This window comes from Sturnus vulgaris, chromosome 20, assembly GCF_052056855.1.
Source record: "Sturnus vulgaris isolate bStuVul1 chromosome 20, bStuVul1.hap1, whole genome shotgun sequence".
Taxonomy (NCBI): domain Eukaryota; kingdom Metazoa; phylum Chordata; class Aves; order Passeriformes; family Sturnidae; genus Sturnus; species Sturnus vulgaris.
In genome coordinates, this window is record NC_142262.1 from 5,888,804 (window position 1) to 5,913,791 (window position 24,988).

General features: G+C 45.6%; 1 protein-coding gene across 1 annotated transcript in view; it reads right to left on the reverse strand.

Annotated features, from left to right (window-relative positions):
• ABCC3 (ATP binding cassette subfamily C member 3) overlaps positions 1–15,262 on the reverse strand; it is a 47,226-nt gene extending 31,964 nt beyond the window's left edge. Inside the window, exons 1-4 of the mRNA XM_014878179.2 lie at positions 15,098–15,262; positions 2,544–2,720; positions 1,571–1,696; positions 557–694 (exon numbers count right to left, since the gene is read on the reverse strand). Coding sequence (XP_014733665.1) covers positions 557–694; positions 1,571–1,696; positions 2,544–2,720; positions 15,098–15,127 — 471 coding nt within the window. The 5' untranslated portion in view covers positions 15,128–15,262. The remainder of the gene's footprint in view (positions 1–556; positions 695–1,570; positions 1,697–2,543; positions 2,721–15,097) is intronic.
• Positions 15,263–24,988: the final 9,726 nt, after the last annotated feature.

Consider the following 24,988-nt stretch of genomic DNA (forward strand, 5'->3'; position numbering starts at 1 on the left):
TTCCTACCGTGGGAGAACCTGCTCTGTTTTCAAACAGGAATCATGACAGCCCTGGTTTCTTTCCTCTCCCTTCAACTTTCTCTCTATTTCCAGCCCCAGTGGAGTCAAAATGCTGTCCTCAGCACATCAGGCACTGACACAAGAAAGCCCAGGGAGCTGTCTAATGTGGCCAAGCTGCCTAAGTAAAAAAGGAACTTTACGTACTAAAATGTGTCCTCTCTGATTACCACCCATCCCCATTTATGCAAAGGGCTGCAAAAGGAAAAGAGACAAAAAAAGACAGGAGTCTGTTCACATATACACAGTGTTGGTATTGCTCTCTGGTACCAGGATAGCCCTGGGCTAAGCAAAATCTGATTTCTGACATTGCCTGAGACATCCAGTTCCCTCCTAGTTACACAAGTCTGAGTCAAGACAACAGAACCAAACTCCTCTCTCTCTCTCTGGCAAAACCTGGGCTCAGATCTGACTCCAGACTCGGGTGATTCATTCTTCTCACACACGTGTGGATGCTACATTTCCTACTGCTCAAGTGCTAACAAGGATGGCTTGTTACCTGGGCTGTTGTAGCCATGATCTTTGACCTGAAGGGCCCCAGAGCACAAAGCACAGACAAAAACCAGAAGATAATGAGCACTCCAGAGGACTGAATTCCTCTCAGCCTTTCGTACTGGATAAGCAGCGTGGCTAAGAGCTGTAAAAGAAAACACAGGAACACATGAACATCCCAGTGCTCCCCCTCTCTGCACTCTCTTAGAGCCACCATTTACTGGAAGGACACCAGAACAGCAGGACCTCTCTGAAAGGAGCCCCCATCACGACTTCACAGAAGGCAATGGCAAAACCTCCATCATCTAAGAAGAGCAGCAAATAACTGTGAAATAATTTGTTCTGGTGTTTTCAGAGTCTCAGCTTCAGAATTCAATTTCTAAATCTTTGCACGTAGGGCTGGGAACAATTAAATTTAGCTACAAATATTTTAAACAAATGTAGGAGCTGCCATTTCTCCAACCTAGATGGATCATCATGACTTGTCTAGAAAATGAGATTTAAAAAAAAATTACCAAGGCAATTAAAAAACTTAATGGGAAAATGTTACTGCTTTATTTTTCCTACAACAGCCACAAGCCTGTTTGTCATCCTAATCAAAGCCAACTTGTTTTTTTTAATGGAGGAACAGCCACCAGATAACGGAGTTTTACAAAGTCCAATACCATACTGAACAATGCACAAGCCATGCTCTATTTTATCTCACTATTTAGGCAAAATCCTATTCAAATTCTCTCCAGACCTGGATCACAAGCCTGGAGAAACAGGTGAAAGCAGGTTGGAAGGCAGAACAATCTCTCCATTATAAATATTTTAGTTTACAAAGCTGAATCTACTTGAGAGAGAGGGATTTGTGACTCTGGCCTTATTGGTAGCAAAATTTGCTTCAGTGATACAAATATTAATAATTCAGCTAAAAGAGGTCCAGACAAGGCAATGAAGGCATAGAGGCTCTTCATCCTTCATCTATCTAAGAAAAAGTTATTAATACAGGTCATAATGAACAGAAACAGCTACGAACCACAGTGATGCCAACGAACAGGGGAGTTACAAAATACACTGGTGGAGGGGTTCTGTTCTGCAGGAGCTCGTGGAAGGAGTAGAAGAGATCTGCCCAGCTCACACACCACAGCAGGACACCAAACAGCTGAGAGGAGGCAAACAGAAACAGCATTTGGCAAACTCCTCTCCAGGAGTGGTCAGAGAGCTAAAAACAACCCCATTCTGATTCACAAATTCGCAGAAAAACAAAGCTGTGTAAACACAGTCAGAGCACTGATCAGCTGCAGGCTGATGAACTGTCCCACTGCACTCAAACCAAGGATCTCATCTCACTGCTTTCTGAGGGATTTGCAATCACAAACAGTAGAAAGACTAATGTATTTTCCTGGATTTTCCCCCTATTTAGTTTTGATTGGAAACGCAGGCAGCATCCAGAGTAAAGGCAGACATTCCCTGAAGCAGAAGCCTGGTGTTTTTCTCCAAGAATAACCTGAATTATTTACTGGCCTTTGGAAAGCGACTTTCTCGCTTTTCTCAGACCCAGCCACTCACAGATCTGAGGGGCTGCTGGAACCTTTTAAGCACAAGGTGCAGATGAGATCACGTTGCTATTGCGTGGGGAGAGTGGCTTGAAGAAACTCTTCTCATGCTTATTTTCATAAAGAGATACAATTCCCACCAGACCTACCTTAACATCTTTGTTTTACGGCTTTCACTGGTTTAAACATTTATTAAGGGTGAAGCAGCACAGCTTTGGCTCACAAAGGGAGACTGCTCAAGGCAGAGCAATCTTCCCTCTACCCAGAAAGGTGGGCTCCTAGGATGGATTTCCTTCCTCAGAGATCTGTGTGCAGGCTGTTTGTTCCTATGAGCAAGCTCTTCAATAGGATAAATCAGAGGGAAATCAGTTTAAACCCTACTGCAGCACTTCCCTGGATGCTGAAGTAATAAAAAAATGAAGTGGAATGTGGGGCACTGCAAAGAGCTCTCACCGTTTTGAACCTGCTCAGCACGGACAGCACGATGTAGCCTCGCTTGCTGCGCCTCAGGTAGGGAAGGTAAAAGGGCAAAGCACTCCACAGGTAAATGCTGGGGATCCACGCCAGGATGGTGTTCTGGAAACATGGTGTTAGGTCTGGGTTATCCGTGTGTATTGTGAGGTTTGAATCCTGGAAGAAGCACAAGGCACATTTACTAACAGAGAGGCAGAAGTGCTGCCAAACTGGAATATCTGCTTGAATGAAGTTGTGATCAGATCCTGATGGAGTTAGCACATGGCCTGGGTAAGAGCTTTCCCAAAATACTTACCCCAAGCACTTATGGTAAATCTGCTCTAGTGAAAGGGCTAAGTACAGTTATAAATAGGGCAAAACCTAAAACAGAAAGATTTCTGCCCTACTGTATTTCAGAGCTGGACATACATTTTGTAGCAGACAATCCCCTTTTATTTCTGTCTTTGCTAAGGCTTAGTTACAGGTGCTGATGACACCACGTTCCTCAGGCATTCCCAGCCTGGAGCATCTCTGCTGAACAAAGCACTTGAGGAGAAATCCTCTACCTGAGAACTCATCCAGCAAGAATGTCCAGCCGTGGACAAAAGGATCAGATTTAGACCAACCTTATGCTGACCTGGGAAAATCCCCTCCATTTATGACTAACACTTTGTCCTTCTTACTCATATGCTTCCAACTTTAATTACTTCCCTATTCTAAACAAAGGCAAAAGGAATGTACTGAACATTCAGGTAGGAATCAGGTTTTCTTGGAAACATTTCAAGGAATGCTTTGCAGCTGTTGATCCTGGACACCACAAGCCACATATGAACTTGTACCTAAAGACTTGAATGCACCTCATGCAAACACAGTTACACAAGTTCAGACTAAAACAGAACTTCCAGCACAGTGAAGGGGAACTTAGTTTTAATCAAACCTCCTGGAAATGCACAACTTGGATTTTGCCATCTGATGTGTCATCTTACATGTAGTAGATAAATTCCTAATTGCAGGGAATGTAAAATGACTTTGTTGTACTGTCATTAACAAGATCATGATCAAACTAAGATATCTCTGGTTCAAATACACCTTATCTCTGCACTACAACTATTTATTTCATTATCTTTGGGTGTGAGCTTTCTGCAGAAGTGTTTCAGTTACACGGAGCCACTTCTTATCCCTTGTGACAGACTGCTCTGCAAATCAATTCCTCTAAGTATTTCCAGTCCTTCCTTTGTTTACCAACACTGAAGAGATTGAATGCTGAAAGCAGTGGTTGATTTTAGGAGAGCCACAGTCAGCAGAGAATCTTCCCATGCCATTAATGATCTGTCAGTAGCCATGTGCATCTCTGTACCTGCCCACAAACACGGGAACGAGCTCGTTAAGTTTAATGAGGCTACAAAGCCTTGGCTGGGTGCAGGACAGTTTGGCTGAACTGTGACACATTTGTCATTTATTGCTTCAGCTGTGGCAGGGGTGAAGGCTGGCACAAATCCACCAGCTCCACATCTGAACTGCACCCTTTGAGCACCTGGTGCCTCTCCAGCCAAGAAATGGCTTTTTTTAGAGGCACTCAGGCACTCAGCATGGGCCAGCAGAATAAAACCAGCCCCAATTATCTCAACAGGTTTGTCCAGGCCTCAGGCAACCTTCAGCCATAAATCAACAACACAGGGGCAATTACACAGCATTTCAAACACAAGATCAAAACAAAGCAAAACAAAACTCCGGCCCCACATTCAAACTATTTCGGTGTTTTTCTCCAGTGAGCAGGTCTCTGGCACCAGAATGAATGATAACATCTAAAGAGCACCCATTTTTTGGCTCATCATCAAAATATTTCAGCATCCTTAACATAATAAGCTCCTCCAGCAGCTACCCTGCCTGGGGCAGGAGATGCCCTGTAAAAGTTTGGAGGTTTGGAGCTCTTTATTTCCCAAGTAGGAGCTTATCTACTCTCATTTATCCAACAAAATACTAATTTCCTCTTCAAATTACATGTGGTTTAGCAGTGTCTTGAGTATGTTTGCATTTGTGTTCCTTTTGCTCATTGGAAAGAATCCTGGAAAAGCAAAGCAGATGAAGAATGGCAATAAGTGAAGCACAGAATAAAACAAAGACTCTGTTTAAAGGGAAAGATATTGAGAGAAACCCTGCCCCCCCGTTTAAAATTTAAACCTTTCCTATAAGACCAAATGTCCATGAATAGCTGTCTGACAGCAACCAAGAAACTGCCCCAGATGTCCATTAACTTCTGAACTGAACACAAGCTGCCTATTGTATCCAAGACACAGACTGCAGGGCTGCCAAGCCATTGGAAGGTTTTCATTTACTCTTATTTAAACAAGGCAAAGGCTTTGCACTTCTGAATGTAAAAATGCAGCTGGCCAGGAAACAAAAATTCTGTCCTAAAAAAAAAAAAAAGAGCAAGATTTTGAGATTTGGTAGAATTATCCTTGAGAATAAAAGTGGAACCTTTCCAAAATTATGTGAAACTACAGGAAACAGTATCCATATGATGGCCAACAAGAGCCCACTACTTCCATGGCACATGGGAACAGGGATATGGACTGAAGGAGAGACCTAAGGCCAAAGTAACAGGACTGACTACTGGCTTCTTGGTGATGTTTTCCCAGATTCAATTCCTTTCTGCATCAGATAAATTAAACTTTCCTTGAAAAGATCTGTTTCTGTAGGGATCTGCTTCTGCTCTGAGAGCAGACTGTTCCCATCCTGAATAGGAGAGGGGTCCCTGTTAGTAGACACAATGCCTAAAACACTTTAGTTGAATTCTGTACAAGCAACTTGCTCTCCCTGACACCAGACTGGAGTGGACAAATGTTGCTCCATATATATATGTATGTATATATATATATATATGTATAATGTGTACTGGGATAGAGTTCTTAAATATTTATTTTTTAAAATACACTTTTATTTATTTTCTCCCTAGTAGCTGATACATTGCTTTCTCTCTCTCTTTTTTTTGTTGTCTCTCTTTGCATTACAATTATGTTAGTATAATTATATTCTATTTCAAATATTAAACTGTTCTTGCCTCAGCCCATGAGATTTACCTTTTTTCCAAGTCTCATCTAGCAGGGAAGTGGAAGGGATTAGTGAGCAGCTGCTGGCTGGGGTTAAACTATGGATGATGATATGTTTCATGTAGCAGGGACTCTATAATGAATTATTATTATTATTACTTTTAAATCAGAGAGCCCTCAAGTTGTGTTTTTTATCCAGCAGGATCTGTCTTCATGGAGCTGGAAGTTTCACTTTATGGCTTTATCAATCACCACACTGACAGTGTGTGTTCCAACATCCACTCCAACCCTAAACAACTCATTTTGAGTCAGAATACGACACAAAGGCTCGATACAATCTCTCCTACCAAGCCAACTTTATTACATATTGCTAAATACCCTTCAACAATGCAGCAGTAAAGTTACAGAACTCCACCCTGGAGAACAAACACAAGAAGCAACGGCTGGAGGGACACACCAGCTCCTGCCTCCTGTCTTCAAGGCTCCTGCTCTAATCTGGTTTTGCCTTTCTGAACTCTGTCCTGGGAAACAGAGCAAGTTGAAATATTTCTTGTGCCCTGTCTGGTTGAGGGTGAAAATATCCACCGTGGAGTGTCTGGGTGTGAGGTTTCCTTTGCTGCTGCAGGAGGTCTGACACTGATGCTGGGGTGCAGCCCTGTCCCTTGGCTCCTGGCTCTGTGCTCTCCTGAGAGCTGCTCCCCTTCCCTGGACATCACAGCTCTGCCCCTCAGTGACAGCCCACTCTGTGACCAGCCACGTCCCCCTCTCGAGGGAAATACTCAGCAGCAAATGGTGGGAAACACAGTTTTCTCCACAAAACTCAGGGAAATCACAAGAGCCAGCAGGTCCATCCCAGCCAGCGCTGCTGTCACCCCACTCACCCACCAGCAAGTGCTGAGGTCAGTAACCTGTGATGTGTTACTAATCCAGACTCCCCAGGCTCTGTGGCCTCTCCTGACTGCCAAATGCAGCAGCATTCCCTTGGATGCAGGATCCTCGGATGCAGGAGGCTCTGCTGGTGAGATACAGCACTGCAGAGATCACCAGACCACTACACTGAACTCCCTGGGCACAGTTTACTTAATCCTCTAGTACTAAAATACAGTGCAAACACCCATGGGGAAATATTAGAGATGCTTGTTACAGCTTCACAGCAGAAAAGGGTCTCTTGGAGTCTAAAATTTACAAATTAATGGGGCTTTCTCCTGATCAGTTAAGGATATCATTGACAGGGGCCCTTGCCACAGCTTTCACTCACACCCTTCACACCACTGTCTTTGAATAAACACAATTCTTGTATTAAGGGCCATCTGGGCAGCAGGGCTTGCATTTAAATGACTAGTTTTAAATATATGATCTTCAGTTAAGGGAAGGTATTCAACAAGGGAAGCTCTGAGCAGCATTAAATCTGCTCTAATACTTCGTACTTTCTATTACGTTCTCCCCACTGGAAAAGAACATTGCTATTGAAAAAGCTTTCCTTGAAACTGATAATGCCTTTAAAAGAAATAAAAGTTCAGTGCCATGTATCTTGGGCTTCCTGCACATCATCCATGACAGCATTTAATGAACAAACAGAAAGCCTAGAACTTGGCTACAAAACAGAGACAGGGAAATTCCTGCCTGTCCCTTTCCCAGAATCCCCAGATGATATTAAAGAAACTGGCTGAAAAAGACCAGCTAGAGTTTTGGTCTTGAGTTTAAGTCTAAACCAACTCCTACTCCACTATAGAAGCTTGAAATAAAGCTGTCTCACACTGGGTTTACCCAGCAGTAAAAATAATTGCTGATGATGCTTTGGAGTGGCTACCTAGAGCAGAGGCTAGACAGAGTTAAGAGAATAAAGTGGGGATTTATTAAAGGTCTTCAACAGATACACCTTGGGCAGTGCAAAGCCTTCCAGAGGCTACACCCACGGTGGACAATGGCCACGAGTTTTTCAGACAGAAATAAGTTTGGTCTATTTATATATCAGGGGTTAATTCTCCAATTACAGCTTCAGGTGATGAAGTCACATTCCCTCAGTTTACTCCCCCCCAGTTCAGTTTGGTTTTTACTTTTCAGGCCCTGAGGCTGTGATGGTGACCTTGGTTCTCAGGCCAAGGATTGTTTTGTCTGACCAAAATGTGAAGAGAGCTCACTAACACTCTATATGGAGTTCAGAGTTATAGACTAATGCAGTACAGGATCTGAAAAATATAAAAGCTAGTATCTTGAGGCATCACTGATGCTGCAGTAATGTTCCTCAAACAGCAACAGAGAGCATCCAAACCCTAGGGAAGATTTAGAGCATCTCTGCAGTGTTAAGCAGCTCTCTGCTTTAAATGGATACATTGATACATGCTTCTCTCTAAATTTCTACAGCTCCAAAAGAATGGTGAAAAGCACAGGAAACACAAACTCAACCTTTATCTGCTGGAAGGTGAAGGCCATTGGGCTGACATCATTCACACCCTACCCAAGGCTAACACAAACCTTATCAGTGCTTCCTTATCAGTTATCACTGCTTTGCATGTTATGGAAGATTGACACTCAAACTGGACAGCTGGCTAGGAAGGTGCACATCCAGGAGGGAAGATAGGGAAGTGAATAACTGAAAGTAACAATGCTTCCCTGTGGTACATTAAAATGGGAATGGTTTCCCCCATAGAACAAATAGTTAGTGGGAATTAAAATGCAAAGTAGACTCTTCCTGCCCTTCTTTTGCCCTTAGGTCTGGTCAATACCCTGCCAGGGACTTTCACTTGCACAGCCTGGGGAATAAAATAAATAAAAGGAAAAAAAGGAAAGGAAAGAAATAAAAAAGGATGTCTTTCTCTTGGCTCTACCACACTGCCTCCTTCCAGGAATGAGAGTGGATGTGAACTGCAACACTAAAATCAACCAGGGCTCAGTCTTAGTTACAGTACAAGCTTCATCTCAGCCTCTCCATATCTCACCTCCCATTTCTACCTGCTGTCCATCTCCTCTGCTTGGTCCCTGTTAATAAACTCTTTGAGAACAACTCTGATAGTAATTTTAGAGCATAAACACCAGCAAGTACAGCTCCAGGCCTCCAGAAGACTGCCAGTTTCAAATGGGCACTTCAGAGCACCATCACCCATTTCCATCCCAAAGGAACAGTGTCACCCTTACCGGAGCTGGATGCTGCACAACTCAGTTCTTCCTCATGATTACAGAACAACCTTTCCCCCACCTGGGAAGGGTAGGAGGCTACAACATTCTTCATTGCAGCAGCACTGCTCAGAGATAAGGCTGAGGGACAAGCATTTACAGTTCTGCATGAACCATACAGTTAAAAACCAGAAATGGCATTTTTGTCTTTTACAAAGCACACCCCACCAGTTCTCTACATAAGTGAAGGACACTGGGCAGGACGCTGAACTTTCTTTTCTAGCAGTAAAAGGATCTTTAGAGGCTTATTTTATGGCATCAAACAGGCCTGGCACAAAGCCAGCACCTATAGGAGTCAGTTTATGATCACAGAGTCACTTGTCACAGGTTTTTGCTCAAGCTGAAGTTTCATGATACAAATGCTACTAACCACGCCATGTACTTGAGGACTAGACAGCAGTACTAGGCAGTAAATTCCTTTTTAATTCTCCTTTCAGTTCTTGAGTTTTAAGATTAGCAGTTGGGAGCTTCTTTGCTGTCAGGTACAAAATAAGACAGGATGGAAAAAAGGCAGGTTCATATTCCCCACAGCCATGGGAACCCAGGTAAATATCCCAGGGATTTTTTTCAGAAAAGCACCTGTAGCTTCATGGAGATAGTGAAGGAGACCACACTATATGTATGGATCTAAGACAACATACACCTAAAGTAAAATTAAAATCCATCTACTACAGCTGTTTCAGTAACACTCAGTCCTCTTGCTTGGACAGAGGGACATTTTTTACTTGTGGAGGGGAGGGCATGGTGCAACCATACAGATAAAAACCCTCAAGAATCAAAAGCAGGATTGAGAAGAAAATTGAACAGGATTGTTCCTACACAAGGAAGTTCCCAATTGTCTTTTAAAACTGACCAATTTTGTACTGTTGGGGAGAAAATGTCCTGTTGCTGGCATCACTGAGGGCTTTTCCTATGGCCTTGTGCAAGCCCCTGCTGCAGACAGTGGGGAATATCCTTGATTTAAGCCATCCCATCTCCTCTCAGTTAAAGGAGTTGGGTTCATTTAAGGATTGTTATAAATGTAGCTCAGTTGAAGAGATAGGAACAGCTCAAATAGCTGCAAATAACACAGTCCCACTGCAATGCCATTTTAAGCCAGCCCATCCAGTTGGGCTGATGTATACTATTAATAAGAAGGATTGTCACAGAAAAATTGCCATCAGTGCTGGTCCAAGAGCAGCTGAAAGATATTCTAGAATAAAAATCATTCAACTGTGGGGAAGAGGACAGAATTTTCTTTTAATTGCACAAATGTCAAATGCGTTCTCAGTTTCAGAGAGAAAAAATAAATTATTATTTCTGAAACTAAATGACTTTTGAAACAACTCCCAAGAAAGAGTTTCTCCTTTCCATCTCCTTCATTCTTCATTCTAATTCAGTGCTTTATCACACTGTTACATGACATTACTGTAAATTACCTGAATTTTATTGCATTGACTTCACCCCTCATGCTGCCACGAGATTAGCACAAGGACAAGATGCCAGCTCAGTGAGATCCAGCATGGAATCAGGGCTGGTGGTTGTTCAAAAGCCTGGGCACATTCCTAGGAAGATCCCTGGCTCATGGCCACTCTGCTCTCCACAAGCTCAGCCAAGGAATTTGCAGTGGATAATGGCCCATCACAGTCAAGGGGGGGAAATCAGGAGATAACTGAGCTTACTGGGAAAAATCAAAGACCTCCTTTAATATGTTTTTCAAGAGAATTTTTTTCAAAATTAAAAAAGTTAAACACTAATAGTCTCCTTATTTTAATACATTACAAATTTGCACATGTTTAAAGGAAGGATTCTCCCATGACACAGCAATTTGTCTACCAGGTAGGAGAGGCCCATCTCAAAATGCTTTATATTCCTAAGCAATTAAATATTAGCTACATTTTAAGGAGCTCCTCATGTGACTCTTGATTTACTTCCAGTATCATTTTTTTTCAGGAGGCAAACTTTACAGCATTCCAAAGTCCCAGACACCACAGCTGCCAGCTGTGTCACATAAGCTAAAATGGCCCAGGGAGGAACAGTTGTGTTGAAAGCTGAAGAGTTTCATTAATTGCCAACGTCACCAAAGGAGTCACTTGATCCTGGCAGCTTTCAGTGGTGTCAGGTTTTGCTCTCAGATCCATACTTTCTGTTTCCCAAATAGTGTCAAATCCAGGCTGTTTGACTATAAAGTCTTGCCATTTACACACAGATGAACCCTCTCAGGTCCTGGCTAATACTCCAAATCTAACACTAAATATTTATATTTATGTTTATGTTTATATTTATATTGCCCCTGATATTGAGAATCTCTGGCCCCAATCAATTAGCAACAGCTTCCATTCAACTCATGTCAAAAATCTGAAAATCTTGGAGAATTTGAGCTTGAGTACTTAATTGATTTTAAGTTCAGGATGTTGCCAACTCAGCCACCCTTTGGAGAGAGCATAACTTCACAGATTTGATGTCTGAAGGGACTGTTAAGAGTCACCTAGTTTGATCTTCCACCTACCATAAGAACACAGATATCTCATGCAGTTACTTGTGAAGAGATTTATAGGAGTGGGATTCAGCTGAAGCTGGATGCAATTAACAAAGATTATATAGAGATATCTATAAACACTGAACATTCTGTGTTTAGCACAGGGTGGCAGAAGGGGAAGCTAAAATATAAACAACAGCCAGTCTGGACCATACCACCCAACTGCAGGATCCTTCCTTGGCAGTGAACTCCTGTCACCTCCTGCTTCACTCATCCTCTGCTGGAACTGATTCAGCTGAAAATATAATGGAATTGTTAAAATTAAATGTTTTATTATTAATTTAGGGCCAAACCACATGAGTTGGGGGTGGGGGGGTTTAAATAGACTTGTACACATGCTACAATTGTGAACTATTTGTCACCTTCCTTGAAAGAACTATTCCTGCCTTACTACAGCTATGCTGAGTCATCTTCAACTACAAAAAAATTAAACATGATGCAGCAAAAGAGGAAGCTATGCAGAAGGGAAACCTGTGGCACTTTGGAAATGCATTTTCCTGCTCTGCTGGTTCAGAGAACAGCATGACTTTTAGCCTGAGTCTACCAAAATTTGTCAGAATGACTCAAAGTGAAGGAATACCCACAAACCTAAAGGTTAAAGGGTGTGCTTTGTAGGAGACTATCACAAAGCCAAGACTGAGGTTTTGAGAGGTTTACTCTTGAGAGTTGCTGCAATTTCCTGCTGGATTACTCAAGAGTCTCTGGATGAAGGAGCCAGCACTCCACATGGGGTGGGGAAATACAAGACATCCATCAGGATAGCAAGGAAACCGAGCTGTCAGCTGAGCAGGACCAGGAGGAACTGAGAAATTGTTATCTCCCCTTTGAAATGTTCTGTCAGTTGTTCTCTCATTTCCCATTTATGCTGTTCAAAAAGCCACACCACCCAAAACACAAGCTGCTGGTTAAAGCCCAGGCATTTTGCCTGTCTGCAGACCAAGGTGTTCATTTGCCCCTCATCCCAACAGCAGTGCTGAGCACCCAAAGCTTTAATCTCACAGCAGCCACTGTGCCACTTCTTACTCAGGGAGGCTGAGCTGCAGAAAGACAAGAACAGAATTCAGTTTTTTCCAAGTTTGTGCTCTTTAATCACTAGGCTGGAACACTCGTGTAGCAAACACTCCCCAGGAGATCACTTTGCTCTCCACCCAAAGAACCACTCACGTTTTACTACAGAGGAGGACACAAGCAACAAAAAAGTGGTAATTCACCAGTATGTGCTTCTGGAAATGAAGATTGTGGGTCACCTTAATTGGCACACCTATTTAGCACTCTCACTATCACACAGCAAATACGTGACACAATAAATGGGTAACTATGGGCACTGGTGGAGAACACACCTAAGGCCCGCCTTGTGTGGGTTGGTGCTATCACATCCATCCCCTCCTCAAAGGCATTCAGCAGAGGATAAATGCTAGGAGATATTAACAGCTGAAGTAGATAGCATGATTCCAAGTGTTCAATGAAGAGATCCTTCACAATGCATTATGAAAATATAATATTCCAACTGTTCCTTTTTTATATATAAACAACCTACATTTGTATCAGCAATTTGCTGATTCCATGTTCAATAGGCAAAGCAGTAGCTGGAAGCCAAAAACTTTTACAGATTTCTATGTGATCTACAGTGTTCCCTTTCATTTCTTATTTCTAAAATGGGTTGAACAGGAAATTTTTTTGCCTCTGCAAAAAAACCACAAAAAATTCAACCAGCAAAATTCCCCACCCTGAATCAGGGTGAGAAGTTGAAACCTTGTAACTTCCAATAAGCCAAAAAAATCCAACATAAATCAATCATCTGTTTAAGTTGACATATTTCAAGATAAACATTTTCATGAGCTACTTCTGAACTATTTGGGTTTTATTCTGATCCCCTTTTAACAGAAGAGTATTGTAATTGATTTAAACTCCATCCAAAGAACTAATTAAACCGGAACAGCATGTTTCCTTTCACTCTAAACAATTTCAAAACTGACACCAACACAACATACAGCTTCCAAAAAGATCTAGATTTTCTTTGACAAAAAATGGGGAGTCTAAGTTCATCAGCAAATGAAAAAGTGGCCATTAATACCGGTTCACATTTGATCAAGTTATTGTTTGAACTTCAAAGCTGGACACCATTCATTAGTTCACTGCACAGAAACCCCAATTTTTGTGGGCAGATTTCAGATAGAACCCTCTACCTACAGTTTCTTATGGAACAACATATTTGCACAGCAAATCATTTCATGGTGACTGTCATCTATCTGGTCATCACTTAGAATATCCTGTAAAATCAGTGCACTGTGTACACTCCTGCTAACAGAAAACACTGCCAAAAATAGGGTGACCACTGAGTTTAACCTGCTGGTCATGAAGTCACAGTGTTCCATTTCTCAGAATTGTTGAGTTCTACTTTTTAAAACAATTAAACTGATGGAAAGTTGTTCTGACCCCAAGCAACCGTGGAAGAAAGAAAACAGATCCACAGAGAGCACAGATACCCCAGAGAGCAGCACAGAGAGCACCATGCTGGAGTTTAACACTACAGCATAAAGTACAGAATTATACACTTACTTCATACTTCAAACCAGGAAATCTGTCTGGATATTTACATTAACACATCAATAAACTGCTACAAGAGTTGCTGCACTACCAGCCTTGCTTGAGAAGCCAAGACCTGCTTCTGGAGGCAGCCAAGAGATCAGGGAGCAGAGTCAATCTGTTTGTGCTTGTTCCTCTTCTAGAAGTGTTGATGGTAGAAACAATACACGAAAATACTTGTTTGAGCAAGCTTATCTGCCAGCTGTTGAGGCAGAGAGCACAGAGCACTCGGAAATGAAATACAAACAAAGGAATGTAACCAAGGGGCTCAGGAGCTAAACTCCTCTTTTAAATAGTTAATATTGGGACAGATATCGAAAGGTAATTAGTTATCTAGGATGCAACTCAGCATAAAGTGCTCGGAGCCAACTGCCTGTGCTATCCCATAGTAGTTTCCATCAGTGATGCAACTTCACACATTCCTTTTCATTCCGGCTCCTCATTTGAAAAAAAATAATAAAAAATCTCCTTTAAGCTGGAGCAGTGTTAAAAAAAAGGAACACACAAAACCTGATTCATTGGGGGGCAGTTCCAGATCCAGCACATGTGCTCAAATCCCCATGGTCTGATGTCTGCCTACACAGCAGAGAGGCAAACACCACCCAGTACCTCGGGGAAACCCAGAAACAGCACTTACACACTCTCACCATTAGAGCAGACCACGGCAGCAATTTCCAAACTTTTGTGCTTACAACCCCAGCGCCCGCTACAATCAGCCTTTCCAAAGGACTCAGGGCTCCAAGGACTGACACGAGTCACCGTAATCCTCCGGGGCTGGTGACCACCCTGGGCTGCCACGAACCCATCCCTCTTCCAGCAGTGACAAACCACAGACCGGGAGCACTTTGCCATTCATGGAAGTGACTCCGGAGAGCAGAACACGCTAAAAGAGAAAGGAAGAGCCCCGGGTTCATCAGTGTGAGGTCCAGACGGGCACTGTGCTGGGAAAGCTGCATCCCACGGGGATGCTCCGTGCGGGAGTCCGGGCTCTGGTGTGGAGATGCAGAAGGACAAACAGAACGGAGCGGTCCCTGTGCCGGTCCTGCCCGAGCGGGAGGGACAGAGCCGCCCATCCCCGGGCAGTACCGGGCTGCCCGTGCCCGCTCCGGCCGGGCCACACTCGGGGACACTCGGGGACACTCCGGGCTCACTCCGGGCACACTCGGGGACACGGCGCTGCCCCGGCCCCTCCGCCAGCCGGGCAGGGGAAGGAGGGAGAGGCTTACCCAGAAGCGGGACCCGCAGAAAGCCTCCATGGCTGCGGCAGTGGCGCAGAGCACAGCCGGCAATGCAGGCACCGGGCGGGAGCGGCGGCGGCAGGAACAGGAACAGGAGCAGGGGCAGGAATAGGAATAGGAATAGGAGCAGAAACAGAAGCAGGAGCCGGTTCCGTCCCTGCTGGGCGGGCCGGGCCGAGGGCGGGGGCGGTAGGGCCGGCGCTCCCCATCCCTCCCTCCCCATCCCTCCCCTCCCCGGGCGGGAGGAGCCCGCACCAGCCCTGCCCGGCTCGGGAGGGGCCCGGGAGATGGTCCAAGGTCTGCTCTGGTCTGGTTCCGATGTGGGGCTGCCCTTCCTATGCTCCTGAGCCCATCTCACACCACGGGTGATGTCCCACCCCCCAGCTCAGTGTGACCTGCAGGGACAGCCACACCCCTGCTGATGGAGGTGGCTTCAGTGGTACCCACATGTCAAGGAGAAGCCGTGGAAACTCCCATCCCTGCAAGTGGTCAAGGCCAGGTTGGACGGGGCCCTGAGCAATTCTAGTGAGTGGTATCTCTGCCCATGGCAGAGGGTTGGAATAAGGTCCTTTTTTAAGGTCCTTTCCAACCCACATCGTTCTGTGATTCAAGTGAAGTGTGTGCTGAGGAGTGTGCAAAGCTGGGCCAAGTGCTGGCTTTGACCATCCAGACCGCTCAGGGTAATGATAACATCATGGAGAGGCTTCTTGTCTCCTCTTCACAGTGCCGTGGAGTGTGATTTCCCCAGCAGGACTTAAGTGAGTATCACATTGCTTCTCCATCCATCTACAGCCTGGTTTTTGATGCTGATTGCTTCTGCTGTGATTAAACCCGTGGCATGGATCCATTTTCAAAACCCTTCAGTCAATATATTTTCCTGATTATATGTAACTAATAGGTTTCATAGTGTAGCACCTTGGACACAATCTGGATTCCACGTCCCCGTGATGCAGAAGCACTGTTTGCTTTCCTCTTTATTAGGACTTCTACAGTATTATCGACCTTCTAACACTTGCTGTTCTTTCACCCACTTACTGCAGCATCTGGTTCAATTAACATCATCTCACACAAAGTAACCCTGTTGCCACAAATCAATATTTTAAGAGTCTGAGTTTCTTTCCTTTCTGTAACATGCAGAACTCTCGGGTAGAAAGATGTGGTCAAAAATGTTCAGCAGAACAAAAAGGACTAGAATAGAATCATAAATCACAGAATCACAGAATGGTTTGAGTTGGAAGGGAGCTTAAAGCTCGTCTAGTTCCAAGCCTCTGCCATGGGCAGGGATGTCACCCGCTTGATCAGGCTGTTCAGGGCCCCTGGTCTTGAACACTTCCAGGAATGGGCTACCCACAGCTTCTCTGGGCAACCTGTTTCATTGCCTCAGAGAAGGGCAGTGCTGCTGTGTCCCAAAAATATGTCACCCCTGAAGAAAAAATATTCTGCTAATCTTTTATGGAGATACTAGGACTGTTTCCCACCCAAAGTACTATCAGAGAAAGCCATGAGCACTGCTAAGAATTTGCTTTAGGCATTTACTATAACGTGGCTAAAGGTGTGCTGTTCTCATTAGTGTGGGAAGCTAAGCTCTTGCCCAAGATAAGGTTCTCAGGTGATTGCCTACAAGATCTGAAATGTCAGACTGAGCCAGGCTAATCAACACAATCACATTTCAACCCTCTGGAGGAAGCACTAGAGAATCCTTGCCAACTGGGTGAATGAGATCTGAGGGCACAGTGGGTTGGCCTTGCAAAATCTTACTGAGAAACTTTTGTTCAGTGGAATTGCACTGCAATAACAGTTTTAAGAAAACTCAGAATTACCTGAGCATTACTCCTTTATGACTCTTTAAATCTGCTCTCCTGCAACAATCTCTGAGAGCAGCTGCTCTGAGAGAAGTGCTGAGAATTTCATGTCTCCTGACACTCGGACATGCTCCACTGGGCTTCATGCTCCACCAAGGAGCAGGATTGGGTGCAGTTTGAAAATGTGCTCAAAATTAAGACCAGCTCTGACATTATGAGATGTCACAGGCACCTCACAAGCACCTACTGTAGACTGTGTGTACAGGAAGGGAGAGGTTTAATCTATCAGTGTGCTGCATAGTCCAATTGACATGTGAATTAATTCCTGATTAAATTATTGACTTTGGTGGTTCTGTTGAACCTCATTTTTTTTCTACCATATCCATAGAGGAAGGTCCTGAATTAGGATATTTCCCTTGAACTCACAAGACTCTAGATAAGGAGCCCTAAATAATTCTACCACTTGTTTCATGTTCCTAATTAATGGTGGGCAGCTTCTGCTGTCAGTAGCAGTTGATGCAATTAAAGAGGGATGGTAGTGATGAGTGGATGCCAGCTGGGTGCCAGCTCCCCCTACATCCCTTCTGAGCTCGAGGGAAGCCACTGGGTAGTCTGGACCTTACAGCAGACACACTGTGACTTGCACTGGCTTTGCACTGACTTCCATGTGCTGTCTGGCAAAGCAGACAAGCAGAGAGGGAAAAATCAAAGGCAGGAATTAAGGAAGAATTAACTTCTCAGACAGTCAAGATGGAGGGGGAAGCTTAAAAGCTCCTGGGAAGGTCCAGGGCTGACACTGGTGCAAAGCCAAGCCTGAAGCACTATCATGGGCAGGGCAGATCACTTTGGTCCTGGTTCCTTTTAATGATGGGAATGGAGATGGAGGTACCTAGAACATGTCATTATTCCTGTGATGTTCCCTCAAAGGCAGGCTGGCTCTGCAGGAAAATGAATGGCACCTTTGGTGCAAATGTCAGGGAGCCATGAACTCACCTCTCACCAGACATTTATTCTTTATTCTAGGGACTGGAAAGATCTGGTCTGGATCCATTCAGCAATATGTATTCGAATCTTCTTTTTCATGCCAGCTGCACGGGAAGGGACTTTTCACCTGCTAACTCCTCGAGCAGGTCAAGCCAGAGCAATCAGGAAGCGCCTGCAGGCACACCCGAGCCCTGCAGGAGAGCCCAGATATCAACTGGAGTGATTGACTGAGGCAGGACAGGAGGAAACGTGAGGGAGAAGCTGTTTGTGTAAGCACAGTGCCAGCTTTTCATGTCACACCTCATGCCAGTTCCCAAAGCATTAACAGCAGGATGGAGTGTGGCCGGCTCTGTATAAAGAATATCTGTATAAAGAAGCACATTCAGAGCTGAGGGCTGGGGATGTCCTGAGCATGTGCAGCTCTGAAAATTGCAGTTTTGGGGTTAGTTGACTATAAATATCACCTTCTTTCTCTGCTTGGAACAGCAGAGCCTCAGCTTCCTTTCCAAGACCCACAGAGGCGTCACATTTTACAAATGGTAAGAAAAAGAGGTAATGCAAAGAGGGTGCATTTACAGCCAGGCCCTACACATTTACTCCATAAAAAAGGGAGGGACACCTTAACACACATAAGATAGGAACTTGTAACAAACTGCTTAAAGTTAACACTGAATGAGTAGCAGCAGACTTGGGCTTTCTTATTTTCAACACTGTTGCAAATATGTGCATCTCCCTTCTTGCACAAAACGATTTAATTTCCTTATTTCTGGAACGTGCAATGAGCAGTTTAGAAGCCCTATGATAAAACAGATGAGGGAGTGGGCTGGGAATTTGCAGTCCCAGTTTTTACTCACTGCTCTGCTTTTGGGCACATCATGTATCAGCTACATGGCTTTGTAGGAGTGGAAGGCAAGAGTCCCTGGCTGGAAGTACAGAGGTGGCAGTTCTCTGGGATGTCAGCACAGGGAACTTGGGTCTCCATGCATTTAGCCTAGAGCTGCACTGTAAGGCCATTCATGCTGCAGGGTGAGTTGGGGTCCACATAATTCATCAAGTCTCTGTGAAAGGAGAAAATGGTGTTTGTATGACTCCTCCAGGACACCGTGTGTAATACCAACCTGCCCCATTCCATGTGCTCCTGCACTTCATACTGAGAGCAATGAGCAGGAGAAGAATCCAGACATGCTGAGGACTGCCAAGATCATCCCAAAGTGATCCTGGAGCTGCTCCATCTGTGAGCAGCTGAACTGTAAATGCACTGGGCATCTCTCTCACCTGCTAGATAATCCCACACATTCTTTCAGGTGCCTATAAAGGTTGGCAGGAGCCATGGCAGGTGTAATACACCCTGGCTTGTGGGTGGCTTGGCTGCTGGTGGAGCTCAGAGTGATGGACAAACAGCACATGGCACTGGGACCTTCTGGAGCTAAGGCCCAAACTTTCCTACTTCAGCCCCTGATGCAGTTGTCACAGTTTATCCTCTCCCTGGCCAACTCGGCCACCCCACAAACTCCTCCTACTTTTAATGGGCTGAAGCTGTTCAGAATTTCAACAAAAAATGGGCACACAGTGCCCATAAATACAAACACCCGGTCCTGCTTTGTTTGAACAAACATGGAGTTGTCACCAGCCCTTGGCCACACGGAGCTGGTGACATGTGGCAGAGCAGTTCTGTGCTGTCTTTGCAGGTGTCAGTATGGCACATGCTATCCATTTCAGTGTGTATTCTTTGTAGAATGACTCTGTTCTCACTTCTTCCTGGTTTTCCCCAAAACAGCTGGATTCTGCTTTCTGTTTCCACAAAGTAACTGTTAGCACGGTAAGCAATTAAGTGATTTAACCATCCTTTCCAGTTCCCAGCTGGAGCTGCCAGGGTCTTTGGCTGCATTATTTAAAGTATTTCATAGATATGGAAAGATAATCTATTCAGGACCTCTAAAAGCTTGCCAGTTATGACATCCAGCGACTTAAGCAATAATAGACAATGCTAGAGGATGCTGCACGATTATAATAGTGTGTTTCAAACATAACTAAAGCATTGAATACAACATGTAAAAAAACCCTTAAGGTCCAATCACCCTCAGCCGTGAAAATGCCAGCGAGGCTTTCGCTGATGCCCACACCAAAGCAAGCAGGGGCAGCAGGTTTTGGGGACCTCAGGTGCAGCCTGAGCTCGTGCTCCCAAATCTGCCGGCAGAACTTCCCCCTTCGTGGCATTGCCATCTAGTGACAGGCACTCAGCCTGCACCCGGGGAAACCCCAAACCCTGAGCGATGGCACGGGGCTGGATCCATCCTCCTCCTCCTCCCCCCACACTGGCAGAGCAGAGGTTAAACCCTCTGGAGGTACGGAGGGATGGATCGGAGCTGCTGTGACAGCCCTGCGCTGTGCTGTACATGTGTTTAAAAGGCTGTGAAGGGACAAGCACACTTCTCAGGTGCTGCCACAGCCTCTGAGATGCCAGAGAGCCCCAGGATGGGTCGTTGTCTCCCTGGGTTTTGCACAAGCAGCCAGGGAGCAGCAGTGCTGGTGGGTGTGAGGAGCTCACACGGCACCAAGCACACAGGGCTCTGCCGCAGTGAGAGAAAGCCTTCCTCTCCTCATCCATAATTGGGATTTTTATATATTCAGTGATTGAAAATCCCCTCAGAATTAGAAACTATTTGGCCAAGAAGGTAAAATGTGGCTTGTGTGAACAACAGTGTGGCCAGCAGGACCACAGCAGTGACCATACCCCTGTACTGAGTGCTGGTGAGGCCATGCCTTGAATTCTGGGCTCAGTTTTGGGTCTCTTACTACATGAAAGACATTGTGGGGATGAAGTATCTGGAGCACAAATCTGATGAGCTTCTGAGAGAGCTGAGGAGCTCAGCCTGGAGAAAAAGAGGGTCAGGAGGAACATTTTAACTCTCTACAACTCCCTGACAGGAGGGTGTAGCCAGGTGGGGGTCAGTCCCTTCTCCTGGTAACAAGCAAAAAGAACGAGAGAAAATGGTCTCAACTTGTGCCAGGGAAGTTTAGATTGGATCTTAGATAAGACTTCATCACTGAAAGGGTGCTGAGGCACCGGAACAGGAAAAGTGGTGGAGTCATCATCCCTGCAGGCATCTGAAAGACACGTAGATGTGGCACCTGGGGACATGGTTCAGCGGTGTCATTGGCAGTGCCGAGTTAAGCCAGTGATGCCAGAGGGCTTTCCCAACCTGAACGGTTCTGTGATACCAAACACGGCCACACCGATCCCGCGCTGTGTCTGCAGCATCGAGCCGGGAACCTGACAGCCCCTGACGGGTCCTGCCGGGCCTTGTCCCCGCTAGCAGGGGGTCCCAGCCCCGGGGAGGGGCAGCTGGCCCGGCCCTTGCCCCACGCCCACTAGGTGGGAGCAGAACGCCGCGCTTGGAGCGCGCCCGGCGCTGCCGCCTGCCCGTGGGACACCGCCGGTACCGGGACATCGTCCCCACCGGGACACCGCCCGTATCGGGACACCGCCCGTATCGGAACACCGCCGGTACCGGGACATCGTCCCCACCGGGACACCGCCCGTATCGGGACACCGCCGGCACCGAAACCTCGCTCACCTCCTGCAGCGGGGCTTGGGCCCCCCAAAACCCCCCTGACCTCAACCCTTTGATCTGCAGGATCCTCACTTCTGTCGGCTGCTCACAGCGGGTCCCTTACCCACCACGGTGCTGGTGGTGATAAAGGGAGCCATCTCTTTAAATTGTTTTTTCCTACCTTATTTTGGGGGGATTCTAGTGCAGGTCGCATTTTTGACGTGTTTCTGTGTCTCAGTTTATCTCTGGAACACCTGAAATACAGAAGGTACAAACAAGCCTTTCCTATTTCTCATCTTGAAGGGTTTAGCAGAGCTCTGGCTGAGGAATGTGGTGTGCACACAGTGGGACACTGCTCTGCTGAAGCAGGACAGGGTCACCTGTCCGAACAAAGAAATAAATTAAACTCAAAGTGCTGCTTCCCTAGGCATGGAAATCACATAGAAAGCAACCTGGTTCCATGTGGCATCCCGATTACTCAAAAAATGGAATAACAAAGTGTCATGCCCCAACTCAGGAAATTGAGAGTACGCCCATAAGCAGCCAGCCTGGGTTGGAGCTTTTGAAAAACCACAGCAAAACTCAGCAGGAGAGCTTCATACAGGAACACTCACAAACCAGAGAAGATAAACAAGCCCTCTCACAAGCTCCTCTGATCCCGGTGAACTCACCTGAGAGCAGAGGTGTGAAGTGCTGGAGCCTGTGAGAAGCTCTGCTTCCTTGGCTCAGCCCAGCTTACCTTAAAGCCCTGTGGATCCTCCCGGCTCAGAGGGCTGGGAAGGCATTTCAGTGGTTCCAGCCTGGTGGGCTTGGCCCTGCAGCCTTGACAACACAGACTCATTACAGAGCTCACCTGGAGTGGATTTGCACGGGATTTTGAACAGATGCATGTTTTCCCTCTGTTTAAGGACTAGTATCCTTCCTGCTGTTTTCCACTGAGAGATTACTTTATCAAAGCATCCTGTAGATAACAAACTGGTCTGGGTGTCAGTTTAGGGTCCCTCCTGCTGCAGAGCAATCAGATCATTCCAGGCAGTGAGGAGCAGGGCTGCAGAGCACCCAATGTCTGGTTCCTCCCTCCAGTGGCTGCTCCCCAGGAGAGAGAAGATTTCATGTTAGCAGCTACATAGGGGTTCACTAAAAAACCCTGAAGAGCCTTTGAACAAGGTCCTGTAGTGCTAGGACAAAATGGGGATGGCTTCAAACAGAAGGAGGACAGGTTTAGGTTAGACAGTAGGGAGAAATTCTCCTGTGAGAGGGCAGGAGGCCCAGGCACAGGGTGCCCAGAGCAGCTGTGGCTGCCCCATCCCTGGAAGTGTCCAAGGCCGGGTTGGACGGGGCTTGGAGCAGCCTGGGACAGTGGAAGATGTCCTTGCCCATGGCAGGGGATGTGACTGGATGAGCTTTAAGGTTCCTCCCAACCCAAACCATTCTATGAAATGTTTCTGGTAGTACCTGAGCTCCCTGCTGCCCTCCAGCCCCGAGGCAGCACCATGTCCAACTCCTGCTTTGCAAGGAGTCAAATGACAGCAGGAGACGCTGCTGCATTTCAGGCTGGAAATCCCACAGATGTGAATGAGTGGGAAAATCCAGCATCTTCCTCTTCACAAACAGATCAGACCTGCCCCGTCTTCTCAGCCCTTTCTCCTCACTGGCTGCAGCTCTCTCTGCTGCAGCACAGAGCTGTTCCTGCCAGGACACAGGGATCCCCCAGGACACAGGGATCCACAGCAGGACACAGGGATCCACCAGGACACAGGGATCCACAGCAGGACACAGGGATCCACACCAGGGCACAGGGATCCCCCAGGGCACAGGGATCCCCCAGGGCACAGGGATCCACACCAGGACACAGGGATCCCCCAGGACACAGGGATCCACACCAGGACACAGGGATCCCCCAGGACACAGGGATCCACCAGGACAGGGATCCCCCAGGGCACAGGGATCCCCCAGGGCTCAGGGATCCCCCAGGGCTCAGCCGCTGCTCTCGCTGGTCACTCTGCACACCCTGGGCAGTGCCCAGGGCCACATTTGATTTTGGCCACATCAAATTGCTCCACAAAGGGCCATCATTTCCCCATCTTCCCTCCAGCCTCCCGGCCACCGCTGCTATCTGATACCTTCTCCAGCTGTTCACAATTAAAACATGACCAAAGACTTGACTGCCTGGAGTGATACAGATTATCATCAGCAACAACAACAAAAAAAGGGAAATGCACCGCTGTTTTTCTTTTCAAAAGCTTTTAATAGGACACATTTGTTTTTGTCAGTTGTAAAGATTTACACTTGTTTTTTTCTTTTTTTTTCTTTTTTTTCTTTTCTTTTTTTTTTTAAGAAAAAAAAAGGAACATTTAAATCCAATTTTCCCCATGAGTACCACCTTTTGTTGCCCGGACCAAAAGACCTCTTTTTGGCCTATATACCTGATACAGTATAACAATATATTAACTATTAAATACAAAGTTCTATCATATATACTAAGTTGTTACAGACATTGCAATGGTACTGTGCCTACTCTAGTCACCTCGTGTAATAGTGTACATGGGTTATTATAGCCAAAGGGGCAGAAAAGGGGAGACTGGGGCAGAGCCTAATTTACAGTGGTAATGCTTTTATTTTCTTTTTTTTTTCTTGTTTTTTATTTTCTCCTTGAACACACCTAGTGCTGAGTGCAATCCACAGAAGTCAAAAACAGTGTTTTCTTTGCCCTCCTCCAAAATATCTACAGTACAAACCTCTAACCAAGTTATGAAAAAAATCACTTCTGTGTGCGAGGGGCTGCAGGAATGGAATTTACGTTTTTCCAGACACGTCTGCAATCTCTTTTCCCCCATTGTGTCAGATTGGCAATAACAAAATATCCTCCTCCCACCTGCATTACTGTAAATCCACAGTAGTAAAGTGCTGGTGTGCTTGAATGAGCTGGAGAGCCATGCAACTACTTCACCACGGGCAGGGCTGAGCTTTGGGGGAGGTGTTTGATGTGGGTTCAGTAATTGCACTGCAATATCGTGGAACTCGAGCTTAGCTGCTGCCTCCTGAACACGACCTGGGTGCAGGCAGTGAAACTACACTCTACATCTTGTCATAGAGCAGGCCTGGCTCCAGGTTTACAAAAAGAAACTCATCGATAAGAGCTGCTTCCTTTGCCAAGATGCTACGCAGACTTTTAACAATTTCTCTATAGATTTCTACAAAAATATAAAAAATTCTATCAACATAACCATTCTACAGAATTCCTGTGGATTTTGTACATTTTGCTTAAAAAAGTCAAATTCTATAAAACCCCCCCCCGAAGGTATTTAAAATGATTTGAGTATTATTGCATGCACTGCAGTACATTTGTGTTCGTCTTTCAAAAGGGCATCTAGAAAAAACTTAACTGGTTTAGAAAACAATCTATTTTACATGGATTTCTTTTCCTGAAAGCATCATCACAGAATACCTTTTATTTGCTACTCTTTACTGAATATTCATGTATGATGTAAACTTTTTGTTACTTCCACAAACCTTGTCAGTAGGCAAAACCCCAAGCA